Source organism: Scaptodrosophila lebanonensis, unplaced genomic scaffold (genome assembly GCF_003285725.1).
Source record: "Scaptodrosophila lebanonensis strain 11010-0011.00,11010-0021.00 unplaced genomic scaffold, SlebRS2 tig00000161-arrow-arrow-pilon, whole genome shotgun sequence".
Lineage (NCBI taxonomy): Eukaryota > Metazoa > Arthropoda > Insecta > Diptera > Drosophilidae > Scaptodrosophila > Scaptodrosophila lebanonensis.
In genome coordinates this window covers 1,001,194-1,022,959 of record NW_022060597.1, presented here as the reverse complement: position 1 = coordinate 1,022,959, position 21,766 = coordinate 1,001,194, and the positions used below count along the sequence as shown (strand labels likewise).

The 21,766-nt window shown below is 39.2% G+C and overlaps 2 protein-coding genes across 10 annotated transcripts in view; both read left to right on the top strand.

Moving 5' to 3' along the window:
* Window positions 1-21,766, top strand: part of LOC115629642 (small conductance calcium-activated potassium channel protein) — a 113,543-nt gene that overhangs the window by 65,226 nt on the left and 26,551 nt on the right. For 7 of the 9 annotated variants that reach the window (XM_030526144.1, XM_030526146.1, XM_030526148.1 and 4 more), the window contains 3 exons: window positions 14,119-14,264; window positions 16,141-16,360; window positions 21,429-21,524. In XM_030526144.1, the coding sequence (XP_030382004.1) occupies window positions 14,119-14,264; window positions 16,141-16,360; window positions 21,429-21,524 (462 nt within the window). The remainder of the gene's footprint in view (window positions 1-14,118; window positions 14,265-16,140; window positions 16,361-21,428; window positions 21,525-21,766) is intronic. The other 2 variants (XM_030526147.1, XM_030526153.1) reach the window with 1 other exon arrangement.
* Window positions 3,050-4,554, top strand: LOC115629643. Its single transcript, XM_030526154.1, has one exon. The coding sequence runs from the start codon at window positions 3,193-3,195 to the stop codon at window positions 4,429-4,431; it is 1,239 nt and encodes a 412-aa protein (XP_030382014.1). The 5' UTR covers window positions 3,050-3,192; the 3' UTR covers window positions 4,432-4,554.

Sequence of the window (21,766 nt, the reverse complement as noted above, 5' to 3'; positions counted from 1 at the left end):
CGTGCATTGGTACTTATGTTTGTATTGATTTTCAACAATTATTTCAAATTTCATCTAAGTCGGTTAGTTCTAAGAAAAGTTATTAGGGAAACAATTTGACTCCAGTACAACTTCTTCTTCTTTTTGCTTCTGCTATGGGCGCATATAATTCAGTGCCGGAAATTTGTCTGGGTACAGGGTATTTCACTGTCGGGCTTGCTCGACTGTAGCGCTCTCTCTTGTTTTACACTTAATTATTGTTAATGGCGCGTGTACTCGTATATACGAGTACTTGCACTCTATGGCCCAATATTGACTATAATATATTGCAAGAAAATTAATTAACAATGAATCGGACACGACATAATGGTGAACAATGAGCAATGGCCATACCCCCTGTACCTGTACCCCTACCCCTATCCAGACCAGCAGATACCCATTATTTGTTGCGGTCGCCTGTGCCAATTGTTTATTTATTTATTTCTGGTAGCTTCAGAATTGTCGATGTTGGCATTGACATGATTCTTGATATATTTGTGTGCTGTCTGTTTGGCTTTTTGAATACCTACACACACACACACACACACACACAGAGAGAGAGAGAGAGAGAGAGAGAGAGAAAGAGACACACACACAAGAAGAGGCTTTGGCTTATAATGCAAGGAGTTCAAGGAGTTATTGCCTTTATAATAATTAACACGAATAATGTGAATTGCTTGCCAAGGCAAAAGGCAAGCAGCCCTTTGCTTAAGCTCATTACACACATACTTATATATCCATATATACTTACATGTTTGGGTATACTATAGACCTGTGTCTGTGTGTCTTGATGCACTAGACTTGGTCGAAAGGGGGCCGGCAGAGCTTTGCTGCAAGCGCCCATCCCATCCACCCATCGCCCAGGCCTTTGTGCCAAGTCGTATATATATTATATATCTACATAGACAGACATACAGTCCGTCCGCATCGAATAGGGTTAGATATTGATTTTCGATCACAACAACCTGCATGTTGTTTTAGTGTAGTTGTTCTAAGCCCTCCGCTTTCGTCTTCGTCTTGGCCTTAGACTTGGACGTTCTATTTGACTTGGCTGAAGGGTTGTATATATGTACATACTACCTAGTTTCAAAAGTCTTGTCTAATATTCTGCACAATGAATGCGCACTTTTTTCAATGGCTTGTACTCTATTTGTTTTTGTTGTTGTAAAAAGTATTTTTAGCTTATCATTGAGCAGATCGCTCAGGCTGATAAGATGTGCTTCTCATTTTCTTCCCCATTTGTTCTTTTGTTGTTGCTGCTGCTCTTGTTGTTGTTGTTATTGCTGATTGTACATCTTAATAAAAGTACGTCCTACTTATTATAGCCTGTGAGCTACCAAATTGACCGAAATGTTCACTGAGGGTGAACTAATTTACTAATTCAAAGCGGCCTTTGCATTATTCTACAATGGGTGTCACTCCAAAAATGTTATATATACTTACATACATACATACTATTTGTATATGTGTGTGTATGGATATAAACTTTATGTGTGTGCATAAGTCAGCTTGATTGGTTCATTCATTCATTCATATTCTATACAATGCTGGTGATGTGGTGGTGAAATTTTAGAAAATTCGACACGCAAGTGTAGGCAAATGCTGCTATTCATTTCAGATAATGAGCTGTTAAATGTCCTTCCTAAAACTGTTCAAGCAGCTTGATTGTTTCATTTATTCACTTCTACATTCCATAGCACTGGATATATAGAACCCTTAGTAAAACAAAATTCAACACGCAAATGTTGTATTTTAAGTATTGTCCATTGTGCAGAAACAACATTTCACAACTTTCCTCTCACAGAATGATTCTTCAAAGATATTGTAATGATTAGATATACCTCTTGAGTCTGTTAGCTGGGTCTTTTGCTGAAGATGTAGAGTTGAAATTTGAGCACATTTGTGCCACAATTCGATCCGCAAGTGGGGCAAAATATTGTATTTTGCAAACACAACATTTCCCTTCACATAGTTTCATATTTTATATATTTTAAAGTTTTATTGGTATATTAATGGAGATGTAGAGCGGAAATTTGAGCACCTTCGGGGCAAAATTTGACACGCAAGTTGGGAAAACATGTTCAGAAAACAACACTTGAAAACTTTCCTCTGACAACGTGCTTCATCTATGATATTGTGATGCTTAGAATTCCCTTTTAAATCAATTTAAAACTTTAACAGGTGTATAGTCTATTGCTGAAATTAGAGCACGTTCGTGGCAAAATTCGATCCGCAAGTGGGGCAAAATATTGTATTTTGCAAAAAGAACATTTCCCTTCACATAGTTTCTTGTATATTGTGATGCTTAGAATTCCCTTTTAAATTAATCTAAAACATTACATAGTTGTATAGGTTTATTGCTGGAGACGTGTAGCTGAAATTTGAGCACGTTCGTGGGTAAAAAAATCGACACGCAAGTGGAGGAAAAATGTGGTTGGGTGTTCTTTTTCGACACGTGCAGTGCTCTAATATGTATTCACGAAATATTTCCACTCAATGAGTCTGCAATTCCGTGTGCAGTCGGCACCTGACTCCGCAGCTGAAAGAGCCAAATGGTGACGCAGCAATGACGGAACTCAAGAGCTAATGATGACAGCTAGCGTTGGTGGTGGTGGCAAGAACGGAATAGTTATATGTTGTTTTTTATTTTTTTGAAATAAGGTCTTGGAATGCATTTTAATAAATTTGCGTAAAAATTGTGCAGAGTTCAAGTGCAAGAATTTCGCCTCGACATTTTTCAGCCGCAGCACGCAAAATGAAATGAGCTCATTGAATGCGCAACAAACATACTATAAGTATAAGTATGTATGTATAAACAAATACAATTATATGTACAATGTGGTTTTCGTTTGCATAAAGAACCCAATTAAAAATGTTTCAAGATCACACGGCGTCAGCGAAAATTCGGGCGAAAAAGCGAGCGCACAAAAAAGAGAAACAATAATAATAATAATAATACAAAATAAAAAGTGAAAATCAGAAGCAGAAGCAGAAGCTCGCCAAACGAATTGAAGTTGAACAGCAGACAGTCACGAAGCGTTGACATCGAAAAAAGCTAGAAAATAACGTCTACAGTTTCCAGCGACGATCAGCGACGTATAAAGCCAGCAACGCGTACCCAATGCCCATTCAGAGTCACAGACTCGCACAGACCCCACACACAGATCGATTGCCATGACGTTGGATAAGGATAGGCCCAGTCTCTGCTTCTACACGATAGCACTGCTGCTCGTGTGGCTGGCCGTCATTAAACTGGCCACTGGCGCGCCACTGAACGCAACCACAATTGCACCACCACTAGCAACAACAGCAACAACAGCAACAACAACGACAACAACAGAGAATACACCCTTCTCCAATCCGCTGGTGGAGCACAATCACGAAAGGAATTGCAAAGCACTGTGCGAACATTGCGGCTGCATCGGCTTCTATTGTGGTGAGGAGTGCATTTGCGAGTGCAACAATGAGAACTCAGATACCGAATGCATTCGCACAATGCAGACGAATGCCAAAGCCCTGGAGATACCCTACCAAATTCTGATCCAGGGGCCCAGCAGCAACTGCTTTGTGCGCAACGCCCTCCAGTTCGATGCCAATGCCACCGACAACAAAGCACGCAAGCGCCGCTCCACCATCACCATCTACAAGCCCTCCCTGCTGGGGCAGTCCGCCTCTAATAGCAAGCGTGCGGCATATGCGGCCAATGCCTTGGAAGCGGTTGCGTCAGCTAAGAAATCGGAGCTAGATCTGGCCCGTCACAAGCGCTCCGTGGATCATCTGGAGTGGTTCAACGATTTTGCCAGCACTCTGGTACGCCCGGCGCCTGTGGGCGCCCGAGCAGCCAAACAGCGTGAAGAGAAGGCCGCTCAAGTGAAGCGTCAGAGCAGCGCCGATATGACGTCCCATCGAGAGCCCTGGTTTCTGGAACACAGTATGCCTCGACTGACGCGTCCAGCACCGCTTCAGCGGCGCGGCCAGTCACAAGACCGCTCCAGCAAGGCAGCCAAGAAGCCGAGCACCGGACGCAGAGTTGTTGCGAAACCAAATGTGTCGGCCGAGACGCCGGAGCCGGAAACGCGTGAGATACGCCCACTGCGGGATGCTCTGCAAGTAGTGGAGAATCTACCACGCGTTTTTCAGAACACCGTCAACAGTTTGACGTCCTCGGATAGTCGGAGCGGCGACATGTTCAGTCTAAACATAATGAACGACGTTATTCCCAAGGCCATCGGACGCAACGAACGCCCCAAAAAGCCCCGCCGTCAAAGCGAAAAAGTAGCTGAGACCACACCGGCCCCGCCCATCCCCACCCAGCCGCCGCCACCGCTGCCACATCGAAACCTCTTTCTGCCTTGGCTGCGGGAACGTCGTCTGATGCGCCGTCTCCAGCACGGACTTCCAGCGGTCCACTGATAGCATCATCCACTACTAATATTTACACCTATTGTTGTATATTTTTAAGGCTTTTTCTGTATTTGTGCATAATCGTGTGTGTGTGTGTGTGCGTATGCTCAAATAAATCCATTGCATTCTCAACGCTAATCCATAACTAATAGGCACGTACTCGTACTAGCTACTAGCCATATATAGGCACTATGTACTCGTATTATTCCTAACCTCCGTCAAAAACACGAATTCGAATTTTGCAAGAATTCCAAGAAGAATTTGAGATGACTCATCAATTAAACAGTATGGCGTTGTAACGGCACTTTAACGGTAAATGTGGAGCGTGCTGATCGATCAGCTGTTTAAGGGCGACTCTTCAATTTATTGAGTGTTGAAAATTAGAACATGTGTCAATGTTTTTAATACCACTTGGGATATTAAACATATTTGATCGCTCCAGTTAGCAGTTTAGTTGGCTAATTAGCCAGCTAGTCGCCCGTTGGTCCTCTGTCTAGGAAATAAGTAAGGAAGAAGGAAAGAAGACTGGGTGTTGATAAATTAGAATATGTGTTAGTGCTTGAGGTGTTAACTGGTAATAGATTAAACATAAATTTAATCTACTAGCCAACATTTGTTTGGCGATGTTTCAGCATATTTTACCGATCCATTTACTCATTTAGTTAGCCAGCTAGTATTTCAGACTTTCTTAAAATTGCTCCATTTTGTTTTATTCAATAATAATTTTAGTTCCTGCACTACCCAAAAGTCGATTTTTCGATTGCAATCGCTGCAATTGTTGTCGATTAGCAAATCGATAAGTGGTTCGTTTCTAGCGGAAACTGGGGATTCAGATTCAAAAAACAGATTCTAATAATGTTTTTAAAATGTGACATTGTGGATCAGAGAAGAAGGTTCTTTTCTAAGAGCCTTTTAAATATTTATCAGACGAACTCCAAATTGCTATCAGAACTAAATAAAAACAAGCTTTGTATTGCTGTCGAAATACGTAGTTTATTGAAATAAAATGTAATACTTGTAAAGATATTGGTGGATTTTTAATAAGTTCACGCACTTTTTTCAGTGCGTCTTCGATAATTAACAATTTTAGATTATCGACATGTTCGTCAATATGCAAGTCATCAAGACCATTAATGAATTGCGTATACCATTCGTGGACCCTGCCACGAGATACGTATATACATACAATTTTCACCACAAACTTCTCATCAATTGAAACGTGTTGGAAAATGTTAAGCGAAATTAAAATCTGATAACACAAAAAAAACAACCAGATGCAATAACTCCGTCCAGCATATATTAGAAATTTTGAATGGAAGTCGGGTAGGGATGTACCATTCTAACCAACTTGTCGCATACTATCTAAAAATGCCTTACTTCAGAACACGTACTTCGTTCTACATTTTCTACGTCATAGACACTCGTATGTATGTTTATTTTATTCAAAACTGATTTAGTTTTTCATTTAAAAATATGCAGTAATTATTATTATATGCAAAGATATACTGCTTATATAGGTTGTACAAGTATAGGAGTTTTGTGAAAATTGTGACCGCATCAAGATTTTGTTTTAATTAATTTAATATACTTAAAGGAGAATCAGAGTTTCACACTTGATTGCGCCACCTTTTTATGCTTACACTGCGGTTATTAATTAACAGCGATAACTGTAATTTAATTGTGGGCAGCATTATTAAAGGAATCTGTGCAGTCTCCCAATGGATGGAGTGGAAACTTTCGATTGAGTGAGCAGCCTTGATTTTAATTAGTTCATTTCTGATACTCGCACTTACTATATTCTCGAGCAATGCATTTGGGGGCTCATTTAAAAGAGTCTAGTTTTAAGCAGACATTAAAAGAAAACTCCATAGACGCGTCCAACCAACCAACCAACCAACCAGCCATCCAGCTAGCAACAACAGCAAAAGCAACAATCTAAGAGAGGAAGAATGGGAGGGAAAAAACGTAAATTACGCTTAATTTATTAGGCAACAAACGAAAATGAAACCAAAAAGAAAATCATGTGCTCAACAGACTCATTTGGTTATGGGTTTTGGGGTGGGTGTGCTGGCCTCCAGATTTTGGGGTTGGGTTCATCGCTTGGTTAGCTTTTTTTGACTCACACTTCACAAACCCAAATCCTCCAATCCCCCAGAGCCAGCCCCAACACCAGCAACAGCAACAGCAACAGCAATCCCACCCTCGAACCCAACTCCAACCCCAATCCCAACCATAAACAACTCCCTCAACTATTCGAGTTCGGGAGGATGTGGGTAATGTTCACGTTGTTGGCCTAATCGTCGTCGTTAGAGAATAGGCATCAGGCTCGTTTTGCGTGTCAGACGCGTTTTGTATAGGAAACTCGATAATTTCCACCAATTTCCTTCGAGTACGTTCAAGCATGTGCTCGACACTCTCCCTCTCTCTCTCTCTATGTGTGTGTGTGTGTGTTTGTCCCGACTCCTCTGGCCAAGGTGTACGAGTATAATAATACCTGTGGTGTGCGTGCCAGTGTGCGTGTTGCCAAAATTAAGTGTATGGAGCTGCAGCTCATAGTGGACGCGGCGCAGTGGGGGGAGTGCTCTGTTGCTCGGTGCCCATGAAATGCTCGAAAACGAAACGTCTATGTTAATATTGTGCAAATGTCGGCGAGAACAAAGGAACGCCAACTACTTCAAGTATTATTCCAAAAACAAAAAGGGAGAACAAAAAATGGAGCTACAAGCGTGCCACACACACTTCACACAAATTAAGGCAACAAACTAACACGATTGGCATTTAAAAGGCCAACAGATTTCCCGTGATGGTTAAAATAATCAAAAAAAAAAAAAACCAACAAAAAAAAAACAACAACCCACCACACTTTTCGCTTCATTAAATATGCACTTCATTAAGTTGGTGCAAAGAAGAGGAGAGCCGGAAATAATGCAATAAATATTTAAAATTGCTTTGCCATCAAAGCACATCCCAATTATTTGGAGATTAAAAACTACAATTTCTATACTAGCATTTGAAAAAATTGCACCCTTTAAAGCAACATAATTAAAGTTAAAATGTTTCCCCAAATTATCCCTTTTGAAACTCCATGCATTGGCTTAGCTAATTGGCAACATTCTAAATAATTTAAACTTCTAGCTATTTATTTTTTTTATTTATTGGCTATTTCTATACTACTTGCATTTGAAAAAATTGCAGCCTTTAAAGCAACATAATTATAGTAAAGTGAAAATGTTTCCCCAAATGTTCCCTTTTGAAACTCCATGCATAGGCTTAACTTATTAGCAACATTCTAAATAACTTAAACTTCTAGCTTCAGGTTGGAATGTTCCATATCCATTTCCATAAAAAGTCTATTAAAAATTTGATCAATTAATGTCCAAAAGCGATTATTCCACATAAATTGTTGATATACTTACTAAGCCCATTTTTTTTTTTTTTTTTTTTTTTTTTACTTTACTGTTTGCATATTTTATTTTATTAGTTGGAAAATAAATTTGTTAATAAATAAACTTCATAATTAATAAGTTAAACCAAAGAACCATCATCGTTTTTTTCCCTATGTTTCATAAAATCTTCCATAAAGGTTTAGCACCTTAACAATACATGCTAACAAACATAAATAGCCTAACCTAAGTGGTGGCTTATGCTTATCTAATTGTTTTGAAAAATCTGGATCCTTTTAGCCTTTGCAAAGGTCTGCATCACTTTTTGAATATACATACAAGTAGAAACGATTACAAATTTCTATTCCGCATGAAAATGAATGCAAAATGGGAATAGACTTGAATGCAAAATTTAAACTGATTTCTACTAGAACTATCAAGTTAAGATTGAAATGAAAGTTCAGAATTTTCAGATTCTTAAAATCTTTAACTTCTAGCTTCAGATTGGAATATTCCATATCCCTTGCTATAAAAACTCTATCCAATTCGACGTTATTTCCAAATTTGAACGAATCAATCATTAATTATGTTCAATTCCCAAAAGCTAACATTTCACTTGCAAAGCCAATTAAATGAATAATTTTTTGAATATGAAATGAAATTCTCTATTCTATTTCTATTATTTTCTATTTATATTTTCTATTTTTTTTTCTATTTCTATTTTCTATTCCCCACAATTAGTTGGGAATAGCAAAATTAAGAAACAGTCTTGAATGTAAAATTTAAAGATTGAAATGAAATTTGTTGAGATTCTTAAAATCGTTCTTGTGATCTGAAATTGTTACAACTTCTTATAATTACAAATAATTGTAAGTATTTTATTGGCGGGTCAGGACTGGAATGTAAACTCTACACTGACAGCATAGGCTTGCTTTGCCTTTGCCTTTCGAATCGACAGGGCTCGATATTAATGATGTTTCTACACTGTTTCAGTGGATGGGTTGCTGTTGTTGTTGCTTTTCAACTTAATTAAGAAATCCAATTAACATCATTGACATTAGATGTCCTAGAATACGCCATTTGTTTTGTTTTATGTTAGAGGAACACACACACACGTACGTACTTATACTATATACGTGTATGTATGCAAGTACATACATATATGGAGACATGCGTGTCTGTGCTTTTTGGTAATTTTTGCGTATGTAGTGCCGCCCTTTTTTTTGTTTTTTTTTTTTGAAGGAGTAGACTCCTGTCGCCGCCGTCGACTTCGACGCCACGCGCCTTTGCGTGCGGACATGTTTATGAATGTGTGCGGGTGTACGGGTGTGTTGGTGTGTGTGTGTGTCTTAATGTACCAATTGTATGAAGGGCACGCAACGCAAAATATACAATCAACATCAACTGACAACAACAACAACAATAGCAATAGCAATAGCAATAACAACAAAACAGCGCTTGATTTGTCGACAGCCAGCGCTTTTCTTTTGACCATTTCAAGGCCTGATTTTGATGAGCGCGAGCAGCTGTTTCCACAACAAGTCCGTCGCTCCGTCGCTCCGTCTGGCGGTCCTTTGTGAATTCTAGCGCAGGCCCTTGAAAAATATGATGGGCGTTAACAAATCGCAGTCATAATATTATCTTATCTGGGCAGCTTGTACTTATATGTATACATATGTATGTATATATGTATGTATATGTATATATATATATATATATATATATGTATATATATACTTGTATGTACATATGTATAGTATATGCGTGATTTAAGATCCACACACGAGGGAGCTTACAATCAGGCAAGGTTGGTTCTTAAGGCGTCATCTGTTCTCATGTTGATCCACCATGTGCCCGAGTTATGGCATTCAAAATACAAAATACAAACAACAACAAATGCTATACTACAAACATAAATAAACACATGCATACTAAGTATATATACATACAAGTATGTATGTGTGTGTGTGTGTAGAAACAGCAATAAGACCATTAAGTGAAATCTACTTAACGTAAACAAGATTCGTACATTCTCTGAGCTTTCTAAGCGGCAAACTAAAGCCAAAAAGATTACGGCTTCAATTCAAAGACAGCATTTTCCGCGCACATGTACAGAGAGACAGAAATAGTACATACATCTATATAGATATGTATGTATATGCACTGGGGGAAATCTGCGCTACTAATTATCGTCTTTCAGATATGCATTCCCGTTTCAAATTCAGACGCTTCTGCTTATCTTAATAATTATTTTACTTCCATTACGAGTATACCAATGATCAGAGAAGAGACTTTAAACGTATACACGTTTAAAAAAAAAAAAAAAAAAAAAAAACTGTTAATTTTTTTTTCTGTGCGTGGTTTGGCTAAATTATATGAGATCTCTACAAATGCTGTTAACATGTAACGCTGTTAGTTATAGCTTTAATCGTAATTCTTATTCAATTCTCTTGGTTTTCTCCATTTGTACGATAACCAACATTAAAATCAATATATTTAGGAAAGCACCGATACATATGTAAATCATTTATTGTTGTAATGTTTTCTGAATGTCCTTTTATTGCAGTGTAGATTGCAAGCTTAAAGAGAAGATTCAGTCACAAATGTTGTTTTTGGGGAATTTGTTTTGCCAGCATTTTGACGACACTTTGCAATTAAATATCTAAGTGAAAACCCATTGAATGAAATTGAAACACAATTAAAAGTGCAGTTGAGTAAACAGGGAACATCATTAATGTCAGAAATGTTTTCATTTTGGGTGTCAATTGTCCAAAAATTTGATTACGATATTTTAAAATTATGTTACTATTTTCTTTCTAAAGCGCCCTTCTCATCATTGGAGTGTGGACGAGTCGACTCACAGTATATGTTGTAAGCCGTTTCTCAGACTTGGACCTAGTAATTGATGTTTCTTCTAATATATCCGCGGATCCGCTTGCTGGTCCATTATTATCTTTATAACCATATATTTCGCAACAATCGGTAGAGCGGTTTCCGGAAGTTTCCAGCAACAACGATTTCTTAATATACTTCTTGAAACTCAGACCATTCCTACAAATTCAAGTCAGCATAGAATTTCGACTTCAAACTCTCCATGACGTCCGAACAGATCCCAACTTTCGTTATGGAAATAGCAGTCAAATTTTGTAGTCTTCCATGACTAAATATTTAAAAATAAACCTAAACTCACAGCAAATGAAGGCTGAGAATATTTACAACAATATAATTTGTAGAACAATTATTGAATACAAATTTTTGAGGAGCTGAAAATATGAGACTATATCTAGCCATGCTTCTAAATCAAGAAAGTTCCGAACAAATTTCTCAAATATAAGGGAATCTAATGTTGTTCCAATTAGCTTAAAATATCCGATTTATTCTAGACGTGCATCGGAATTTTGAAAAATCTGTCGCATAGCATCATACAAGTATAACAAGCTTAGGAGATGCTTGGGGATTAATTACTTGTAAAGCCACTTGATTTTTCGCCAAGTGTATAAATAAATATGTTTGTGCGTATATTAAAGACGAGACTATAAAGAGCTAGATCTTGAGCACATAAGCACGTACGTGTATTCGGCGGGGTTTTCGTAAACAAATATTTGAATTTAACAAATTCGCTATTCAGGAAATGCATGCATAATTCTCGAATACCAATACATACACACACTTGAGTATATATGTACATATATTTGTAAATTATGGTAAATTTGTGGAAAATTTGTGGAACTAAGTGTGATTTTAGGCCGCCTAGCACGTCAGTATTCATTTCAGTACACAACTTGTGGGTGCCTATATATGTGAGTGTGTGTGTGTGTGTGTGTGTGTGTGTGTGTGTGTGTGTGTGTGTGTGTGTGTGTGTGTGTGTGTGTGTGTGTGTGTGTGTGTGTGTGTGTGTGCCAGTGTATGTGAGTGCGTGTGTATGTGTGGTAGAAAATCGTGCTTAAGCAAACCGCGCCCATGTAGAGATTACTTATCTTTAGTTTTCATTTAAATATGAGGAGCAAGAAGTGTAACAACACACAAGTTTATATCCTGCGGTGTATGTGGGTGTGTGGTTTAAGTATGTATAAGTATATACATATATATGTGTGTGTGTAAGTGTTTGTACACTCTCTCTTTTTCAGCTGCTTTCACTTTTTTTTTTTTGCCCGTTTCCATTAAGGCTAAGTACGCGTCTGTTTTAGTTTGGCTTTCGTCGTTTTTGTTTTTGCGTGATTTTTCTTTTAAACGAGTGCTTTTCTTATTTTCAGTGCATTTTTTTTTTTTTTTTTGAAATATTTTTTGTATATTTTCCAGCAGTGTTTCCTTCGGTGAAGTACGCAACCACTACCCACCTATGTATATACATATGAACATACATTCGAGTATTTACTTACATAAGTGCTTATGTATGTATGTATGTATGTATGTATGTACGAGTATGTTTGTCTGTTGGTTTGCTGCTGGCTTGTGCCTTAAATTCCAGTTTTTATTTTGTGTTACTTGGGCAGCCAAATAATTGGATTTCAGGGCAGAAGAAACGGCAATGACGTCACGACATCACAAAAAGGTATTTGGTCCTCTGCCAGAGCAGATGATACCACAGATTGAAATACAGACCAATCGCAAGCCAAAATATTGTGGCTGCTAAAAGGATTAGGGCTGCTGGCGCATTTCAATTGAGTCAATTATGATGGCACGAGCTGGGATCCAATCTGCTGCTGTTGTTGTTATTGTTGTTGCTAGCACGTCAATCAATTGCCTGGCTATCAAATTACAAGCCAATGCCAAAGGCAAGGGCTATGTTAAAGGCAACTCTGATTCAATTTAATATGATTTGATGTGCAGGTGTTTCGATACGCACTCGCATTAACCGAGCATAGAATTCCGATGTGTGTATACGAATGGGTTGCGTGCACTTAGCTAATGGTTTCAAATTTCTAGAGTCCGCTCAGCACAACAACACTGTAACTGTAAAAGGGGGGTAGGCTTAAAAGTGTGACTCCATTGTATAAGCAATAAGCCCATATGGCCAGCTTGACGTAACGATTTGATGGGGACATGGCCATTTGTCCGACTGTTCGTCTGTATGAACATCGATAACTTGTGATATTTAACAACTAGGAACACCAAACTTCACATCTGGACTTGTCCTACCCTTATGCATAACAAGTTTATTTCAAACAAGAGAGAAAGCTATAGACGGACAAGCCCGACATTGAACACTGAGTTATATGCACCCCTAGCAGAAGCAAAAAGAAAAGGAAAAGCAAACTTGGTGCTACATCTTGCGGGCGTTGTACTATAGTAGAGCGATCTTACAATTGACCGGTTTGGATGAAATTTAAATCAATAGTAGATATTTGCAAATAGATTACGTGTTTAGTTTATGTAGCTTTGGAAATGTGGACAGTTTTGCCGAAATTCTGCAGCGGGGAGAGGGGAGGGGAAATCAAAAAAATACAATAAACTCGTCCTTTTTCGGACCCAATGGAATATGGATACCAACTTTGTTTATTCCAGCTTTTATAGTTTTCTATATCTTTGAGTTCATCCAGATGGACAAATAGGCGAATAGACAGATGGACATGTCTAGATCGATTTCTCATGTCATGTTGATCAAGAATATACTCTATGGGGTCGGATGTACTTCCTTCTGCCCTCATATATACCCTTTTTACCCTACGGGTACAGGGTATAAAAAGATACAGCTGCATTATTTTATTCAGCTGTAATAGACATTTCATGTTTATTAAGATAACCGAATAAAATGCAATATTTATAAGATTTTAACTAAACCTCAACATAATCTGGAGTTGTATCCAAATCGTTGCACTATATCATATAGCTACCATATTCCCGATTAGTACAATAAGATCTATTTAAGTTGTAGGGCTAGTTAAAGGTAAGGGTACAGCGCATACAAGAGTCGATTATGCGCGACTCGTAAACGTCACTCGATAAAAATGCAACTGCTTGTCACCAACACGGCTTGGCTATGCTCCCACACCATTGCTAGATAAATACGAGTAGTTTATTGAAAATTGTAGTGTACTTAGTGTATGCGAATTTTATAGATTCTGTGATGAAGTTTTATCACAAGACTTATGCTTGAGCACACACACATACACACACACAGAGAGAGAGAGAGAGAGAGGAGAGAGAGAGAGAGAGAGAGAGAGAGAGAGAGAGAGAGAGAGAGAGAGACAAGTAACTTTTATGCATTCGCCTTTTATGCTGAGCCATCACTCTTTTGATTTATGTATACTTACTATATTATTGACACTTAAAAGAGCAAATGATGAACTTTATGATATTTTCTGATTTTTAGCTCCGCAAACCAGCATCCACACTTTCAATTCCTGGCTCGATGAAAACACCTTCCATTGCGAACCGGGAACAGATCTCATCTGGATGCAACGAAGAAGCGGCCGAGGCACTAGTGGGTATCCACTCAGACTACCCTAGGTATGAAATGTATGTATGCCCCAAACCAAACCCAGAGCCATCGCCTAGCGTATGTACCACCAACACAATCCAAGAGCTATCAACTCCATTCCAACTCCATTCGAAAGCAGAGAATTGATCAATCAGTGAGACAAACACACACACACGCACACTAATCTGATGAAGTGTTTTGAAATCAAGTTGAGGGATACGAGTATAAAAAGTGCCAGTACAAGTATTTGATCGATGGGCGTTGCCAAAATCCTGTTCTAATTCAGCCTTGTCGATAATTAGCTGTCAAACACAATGCCAGTGTCAGTGTCAGCGATGGAAGTGGGAGTAGGAGTGGAAGGGGGCCTGAAAATGTCAGCCAACTTGTGACATTTGTCAATGATAAACTTATATGTACATGCGTTTGCAGCCGACAGGCATACCCACACACCCCTAGTATTAACCTATTGCTTGGGTTCTTTCAAGGAAAAAAATGAAGCAAATTAATTAAAATAAGCGAGCGGGGCACTAACTGAGTGCTGCACCTAATGGTTATACTTTATACCCAAGGCTCGAAGCGTAAATAGATATGTCGGACTGTTTGTCTGTATGAACACCGAGAGCTGTCAAACCGCAATAGCTAGAGACACAAAACTTAACACGTCGATTTGTCTCATTTAAATGCATAGTAAGTGTAATACAAATAATATATAGCCTTACTATTTTAAATAGCTACCATAGGAATGATCGCTTCACTCTTTCTCAATATAACTCAGAAAAAGCTGGTCTGGTGGTTAGAAGTATTTAATAATACTCGACTATATTCCCAAGTTTCATCAGCTGCTCAGGCTTGTATATCATATAGCTACCACAGGAAGGATAGGACCAACAAATTGTATTTTAGTTGAGAGTAAAGGTTATTTAAGAGTCTGGCTATATAGTATAAGTTAAGAGCTTAGCTGTCACCTTAAATACGAGTATGACAGTTAGCACTACATGCGCATTTATTTGTCTAACCCAACATTATTTCAAGGCACCATCAGATACGAGTACAGTACAAGTAACGACCTGTGCTCAGTTTTGATGACAGTTCAGTTTTTTCTAGTACGCATTCAAAAGTGGGATTCAGCTCCAACGAATATGTTTTGCCAGATTTAGATTTCACATAAATCTCTATGAAAATGGGCGGCATTCAGCATTTTATACAGCAGCAACAACAACAACAACAACTACAACAGTTTTAGTAACAAGCAGGCATTTTTATTTTCATGTGTCAGCATTTTCCAATGCCCAAATGCTAGCCTCGTGGCTTGTATTGCCCCTTCCCTGCCTTTTTGCTCCACAGTTACATAATGTCTGCCACAACTAGCATTTACACATACATACTTAATGTATACAGCTGTACAAACAAACAAACAAACAAACAAACATACATACATAAATGAATGGCCAAGTAGCTAGAGTTTATAACCAACTCGACACATATCCGTAGACCATCATCTAGATGTGAGTGAACCAAAATAAACAAATACATTGCAAACTACCTTATGGTTGAACTTTTACGACCACTTTCTAGACACACACACACACATACGTATACATATGGCGGGGCGGGGGTAGAGTTCAGTTAAATATGTCAAACATTATATTTGGTACGTTATAATTAGTCCCAGTGGTTTAGTTTCACCTTCAAGTAACAATCCCAGCCGCATTCACAACACAACACATACTCGTTCAGTATAGTATTTGTATTTATGAACTTGAAAAAAACAAATACATACATACATATGTAAATAGTCCTAGTGAGCGTTTTCGATTACTCATCTTTTCTTTGAATGGATTCGGAATAGTGTTAGCTTTTCATTTATTAAGTGCATCGCCCATTTAACGAACGATATTGATCGGGGTCTTTCAGGTATATGGAAGAACGTGCTCTTACTGGCGGTAATACGTCCAGAAAACCCTCAACAAATTCGGCCAAACACAAACCCAATGTGGGCTATCGCCTGGGCAAAAGAAAAGCTTTATTTGAGAAGCGCAAACGCATCAGCGACTACGCGCTTGTTATGGGTATGTTCGGGATCATCGTGATGGTTATAGAAAACGAACTGAGCAGTGCCGGCGTTTACACAAAGGTAGGTGCACCATTAACTTTTCAATAATCGATTGGTCTGCAAATCAGAGTAAAAGTTAAGTTAAGACACGGTCACACATGCAAATTATTTGCATGCAAATTTATCGTACTTTCCGTGAACATACACTTTGAAAATTAAATTGCTAAGTACTGCACTGCTGTAGCAGAAAATTGCATTAATTTAACTAAAATAATGTTTATGATATATTTGTAACAGATGTGACAGATATCCGTGCAAATAATTTGCCTATCTGACCATAGGTTAGGTAAGCAAGTTGAATTCTGTCGCAGAAAATTACACTTGAGTATAAAACTTCTATTCATTTTAATTGAACTACAATATTTTGTTGATATACTATACTTATAAGAATCAACAGAATTTCGTGCAAATTATTTGCTTGTCTGACCATAGGCTGAAGAAGTACATTTGTTGTTGTATATACTATTGAATAGATTATATATTCGCTGAAAAGGGAAGGGCTCAGTAGGAGTAAAGTAAAAGACAATAGTCGCGGACCGCCGTGCGTCTGTTCGCTTTAGAGTTTTATTGGAGACTGACACTTTTGCTATACATATTCTTTATGCTTACATTCGTATGCAACAGTGACAGATAACTTGTAGATAACATAAGATTATTATCTGCTTATATTAACATGCGTGCATTGGTACTTATGTTTGTATTGATTTTCAACACCCTTCCTCAATGCAAACATGTTTTACAAAAATTTTCAAATCAAATTTAACAGCTTTGTAAAATGAACATGCTTCGCTTTAGGGAGATTTTTCGTTAAAATATCAGCTATCATTTCATTGGTTGATGTATACTGTAAAACAATTTGTTCTTCGTTTACAACCTGTCTTGCAAAATGATATCTAATATCAATATGCTTTGTTCTTTCATGGTGTACAGGATTCTTAGCTAATTGTTGAGCACTTAAATTATCGCCATGAAGAATAGTTGGAGTACTCGAGTCACCGCAGCCAATCTCCACTATAAGACGCCGTAGGTATATGGCCTCCTTACACGCAGTTGAAAGAGCCATATACTCCGCCTCCGTGCTGCTAAGTGCCACGCTGCGTTGCTTTTCAGATCGCCAGGATATGGGTCCTCCAGCCAAGTAGTATACATAGCCAGTATACGACTTGCGATCGATGCGGTCGCCACCCCAGTCTGCATCCACATAGCCGGTAAGGGGTTGTCCACACTCTTTGTAGTGCAACTTCAGGTCCACAGTTGACGCCAGGTATCGAAGCACATGTTTTACACCCACTAGGTGCTCTGCATGCGGATCTTGATTCCGTTGAGCTAACTTGGCAACGGAATGCAATATGTCTGGCCTTGTTGTAAGCGCCAGCCACATTAACTCGCCAATTGAAGACTGGTAGGATGCAATGTCAACCTTTTGACAATGCTCGCTGGTACATATCACTTGGAAACCAGCATCCAGTGGGGTCGCTGTAGGTCTACAGGTCTCGCATCCATGTTCACGCAATATGTCTTTGATGTATTGCGAATTGCTTAGCGAAATTTCGCCAAGCTCACCGTCGCGCTGCACTTCCATGCCAAGGAACAAATGCAGCTCTCCCTTGTCAACACATTCAAACGATGTTGTAATGGCTGACTTGATGTTGGCCAAGTCCTCTTTTGATCGGCATGCTATAATTATATCATCAACATAAACAAGGATTAATGATAAGTCACCTCTTCCGTTCCTTTTGTAAAGACACGGTTCATTTTCACATGCTACAAAATCTATGCCTTGTAGTACACAATCGAGCTTGGAGTTCCACTCGCGCCCCGACTGCTTCAATCCATATATTGCCTTTTTAAGCAATAAAGCCTTACTTGGATTATTGGGATCTGTGTATCCCTGTGGCTGCTTCATATAAACAGTTTCATGCAGGTCGCTATTCAAATAGGCGGTACACACATCTATCTGGTGAAGGTACAGCTTCAATTCCGCTGCTAACGCCAAAATAAACCGCACGGTTTCCAATCTGCAAACGGGTGAGAACGTCTCTACATAGTTCACGCCATACTTCTGGGAGCACCCTTTAGCAACGAGTCGTGCCTTGAAACGTTCGACTTTTCCATCAGAGTCACGTTTCAGGCTGTATACCCACTTGCAACCAACTGCTCGCTGATCTTTTGGTAAATCAGCCATCTGCCAGGTTTCGTTTGATTGTAGTGCCTGATATTCCTTTTGCATCGCCTCTTGCCAGAATACTGCATGTGTGCTACCAACGGCCTGATCATAGGATGTCGGAACCATTACGTCACTAGCAACCAATGCTCCAAGCACATTGTATTGCTTTCTTGGACGACCAGGTTTACCATTTCGAACAATTTTAGGCCGGCCTGGCCCAATCTTCACAGTATCCTCGTCAGAGTCTTCTTTTTCGACTGCACTCTCATATGCGTTGGAGCTGCTGTCGTCAGAACTGTGCTCACTGTCATCGTCGTCGATGCTTCTGTCACCATCCGTGTGAGTGACATGCTCTTGAACCTCGCATGCAGGAAAATCTACCGTAACGGTATCTTCATTGGTATGACCACCACAACGCTCATCAAATAGAATGTCTCGTTTTTCGACAATCGTCCTCGTCTCTGGGTCGTATAACCGATAGCCTTTGGCTGCTACCGAATACCCAACCATACGGTACTCATGCCCTTTGGGTTTGAATTTGCCTTTACGGGGACCCTTTGCAAGTGCAACTGCAATGGAACCAAAAACTTTTAGATGGCTAACACAGGGTTTCTTACCTGTCCACGCTTCCATTGGAGTCAGGTTGTTCAGTGCACTGGTAGGTGATCTGTTTCTTATGTATACTGCTGTGTTGACTGCTTCGGCCCACAAAGACTCGCCTAGGCCCGACTGCACCAATAAGCATCTGGACATCTCCGTTAATGTCCGGTTTGCTCTTTCCGCCACGCCGTTCTGCTGCGGAGTATAAGCCACGGTCAATTGCCTTGCAATACCATGGTGTTTCAGGAAACCGTTGAATGTTGTGTTGACAAACTCGCCTCCATTGTCGGTTCGAATACATTTGAGCTTTTTATCTGTTTGCCGTTCAACCAAGTTTTTAAATTCGACGAACTTACTGAACACTTCATCTTTCTTCCGCAAAAAATAAACAAATATACGCCTGGACTTGTCATCGATGAAGGTCAGAAAGTATTTGGATCCAGCAAGTGACTTCGTGTCGAATGGGCCGCATACATCAGCATGAACCAGTTCCAACAGCTCTTCGGCACGGTTAGTGCTTACCTTTGGGAATGGCTGTACATGTATTTTGCTTAGCATACACGTTTTGCAATTCAAATTGTCTGGGAAAAAAAACTTTTCAATACCACGCACTAGCTCTTTGCTGATCACTTCCTTCAGACTGGTAAAATTTAAATGGCCATAACGCTTATGCCACAATGTACCATCTGATTCAGTTGCGGAATAACACCTATTTTGTTTGCCTTGAAACATATAAAGGTTCCCAACTTTATTCGCTTTCAGTATACACTCGCCGTTTTGTATAACTTTAGCAAAATGTGGCCCAAAATGTATAACATTGTTCTTTTGCACTGACCGGCTGACGGACATAAAGTTGCCATTCATTTTCGGTACATACAGTACATCTGACAACACCAAGGTACAAAGTTCTGTCTGTAACTTCACCTCTCCTCTGCCTTCGGCCTTCAGGAAACCAGCGTCAGCTAAACCGATCATTTCAGTGTGCGCAATAAATTTTGAAAATAACGTCTTATCGCAACACATATGGCTTGTTGCTCCGCTGTCCAGACACCACATGTTGTTCTCTATCTTTCCAACGTCCAACGCATTTAACAAGCTGCTCTGCTTTTCCATCTCTTTCTTTGTCGATTGCTTTTTCCCTTCACCGCGAATTTTCTCACGCTTGCACTGTGCCTTGTAGTGCCCTTTTTCGCCGCAGTTGTAGCAAACGACGATTTTTGAATTCCTTTTTGAATTCGCTTTGGAATGCGCGACGATCTGCTGCGTAGCTATAAATGCTCTTGCATTCTCGCTCTCTCCATCTGCATTGCCTCTGCGCTCTCCCTCTTCCATCAGCTTGATACATAACACATCAAATGACGGTAAATTGTCACGCGTCTCAATGGCGACGACAAAATTTTCGTATGGTTCGGGCAAGCTTGACAACAACACGATTGTTTTTAACTCATCATTTAATTCGATGCCAACTGTACACAAACCATCCAGAATTTCGTTAAATTCGTGTATGTAACTTGAAATGCTTTGGCCTTGAAACATGCGTTTGCCTAGCAATTTCTTGTACAGCGACACTTTCCGTACAGGTCCACTCGGCTGATGAACGTCCTTTAACTTTTTCCATGCCTCGTACGAAGTGTTGCAATTTTTAATGAAGCCCAATTGTGAAGCTTTTACACTTAGCGTTATAATTGCTAATGCCTTTTCATCTTTTGGCCTTGAACTCTCAGTATTACTAGGTTCAGCACCTGATGCCACACTCCACAATTCCGCGTGCACTAAGACAGATCGCATCTGTATGCTCCATGAGTCATAGTTATGCTCTTCCAATTTGTCTATTTGATATAGCGCACTCATTTTTTAAATGTTATATTTCTTGAGTCACCAAACGATTACTATTTCACAATACTTTGAACTTCTCCTATGAGCCTATATGCCCTGGGCCCATAACCTATTGAATAGATTATATATTCGCTGAAAAGGGAAGGGCTCAGTAGGAGTAAAGTAAAAGACAATAGTCGCGGACCGCCGTGCGTCTGTTCGCTTTAGAGTTTTATTGGAGACTGACACTTTTGCTATACATATTCTTTATGCTTACATTCGTATGCAACAGTGACAGATAACTTGTAGATAACATAAGATTATTATCTGCTTATATTAACATGCGTGCATTGGTACTTATGTTTGTATTGATTTTCAACATATACTTGTAGTTCTTATTAGTTTATTGAAGTTTAATTGAAGTTATACTTGTTTAGTAGTATACTTACTATACTTTATTATAGAAATCTAATACTATATTTGCGTGTTTTTTTTTCTGTTTTTCAGGCATCGTTTTACTCGACAGCGTTAAAAACCTTAATATCTGTTTCGACTGTGATTCTTTTAGGACTTATAGTAGCTTACCATGCTTTGGAAGTGCAGGTGAGAGTGAGTGCAAATTGAACCTTCTTTCCAGATGTTTTGATGGTCGTCATCGTTATTGTTAACGTTGCCGTCGTCACCTTTCACCTGTCACCATCGTCTCCCTGCCCCCCCTGCCCATGTACCCTCTTCCACCTCATCGCCGTTGTTATCGTTAATGTCATCATCGTTGCTGCTCGTATCGTAGTATTCCTATTTGCATCTATTCTTCTACTTCTTCTTCTTATTTTCTTTTTGTCTGT

Bases quoted from the DNA above. Each gene is read 5' to 3' on its own strand.
- LOC115629643 (XM_030526154.1), top strand. From the start codon at position 3,193: ATGACGTTGGATAAGGATAGGCCCAGTCTCTGCTTCTACACGATAGCA.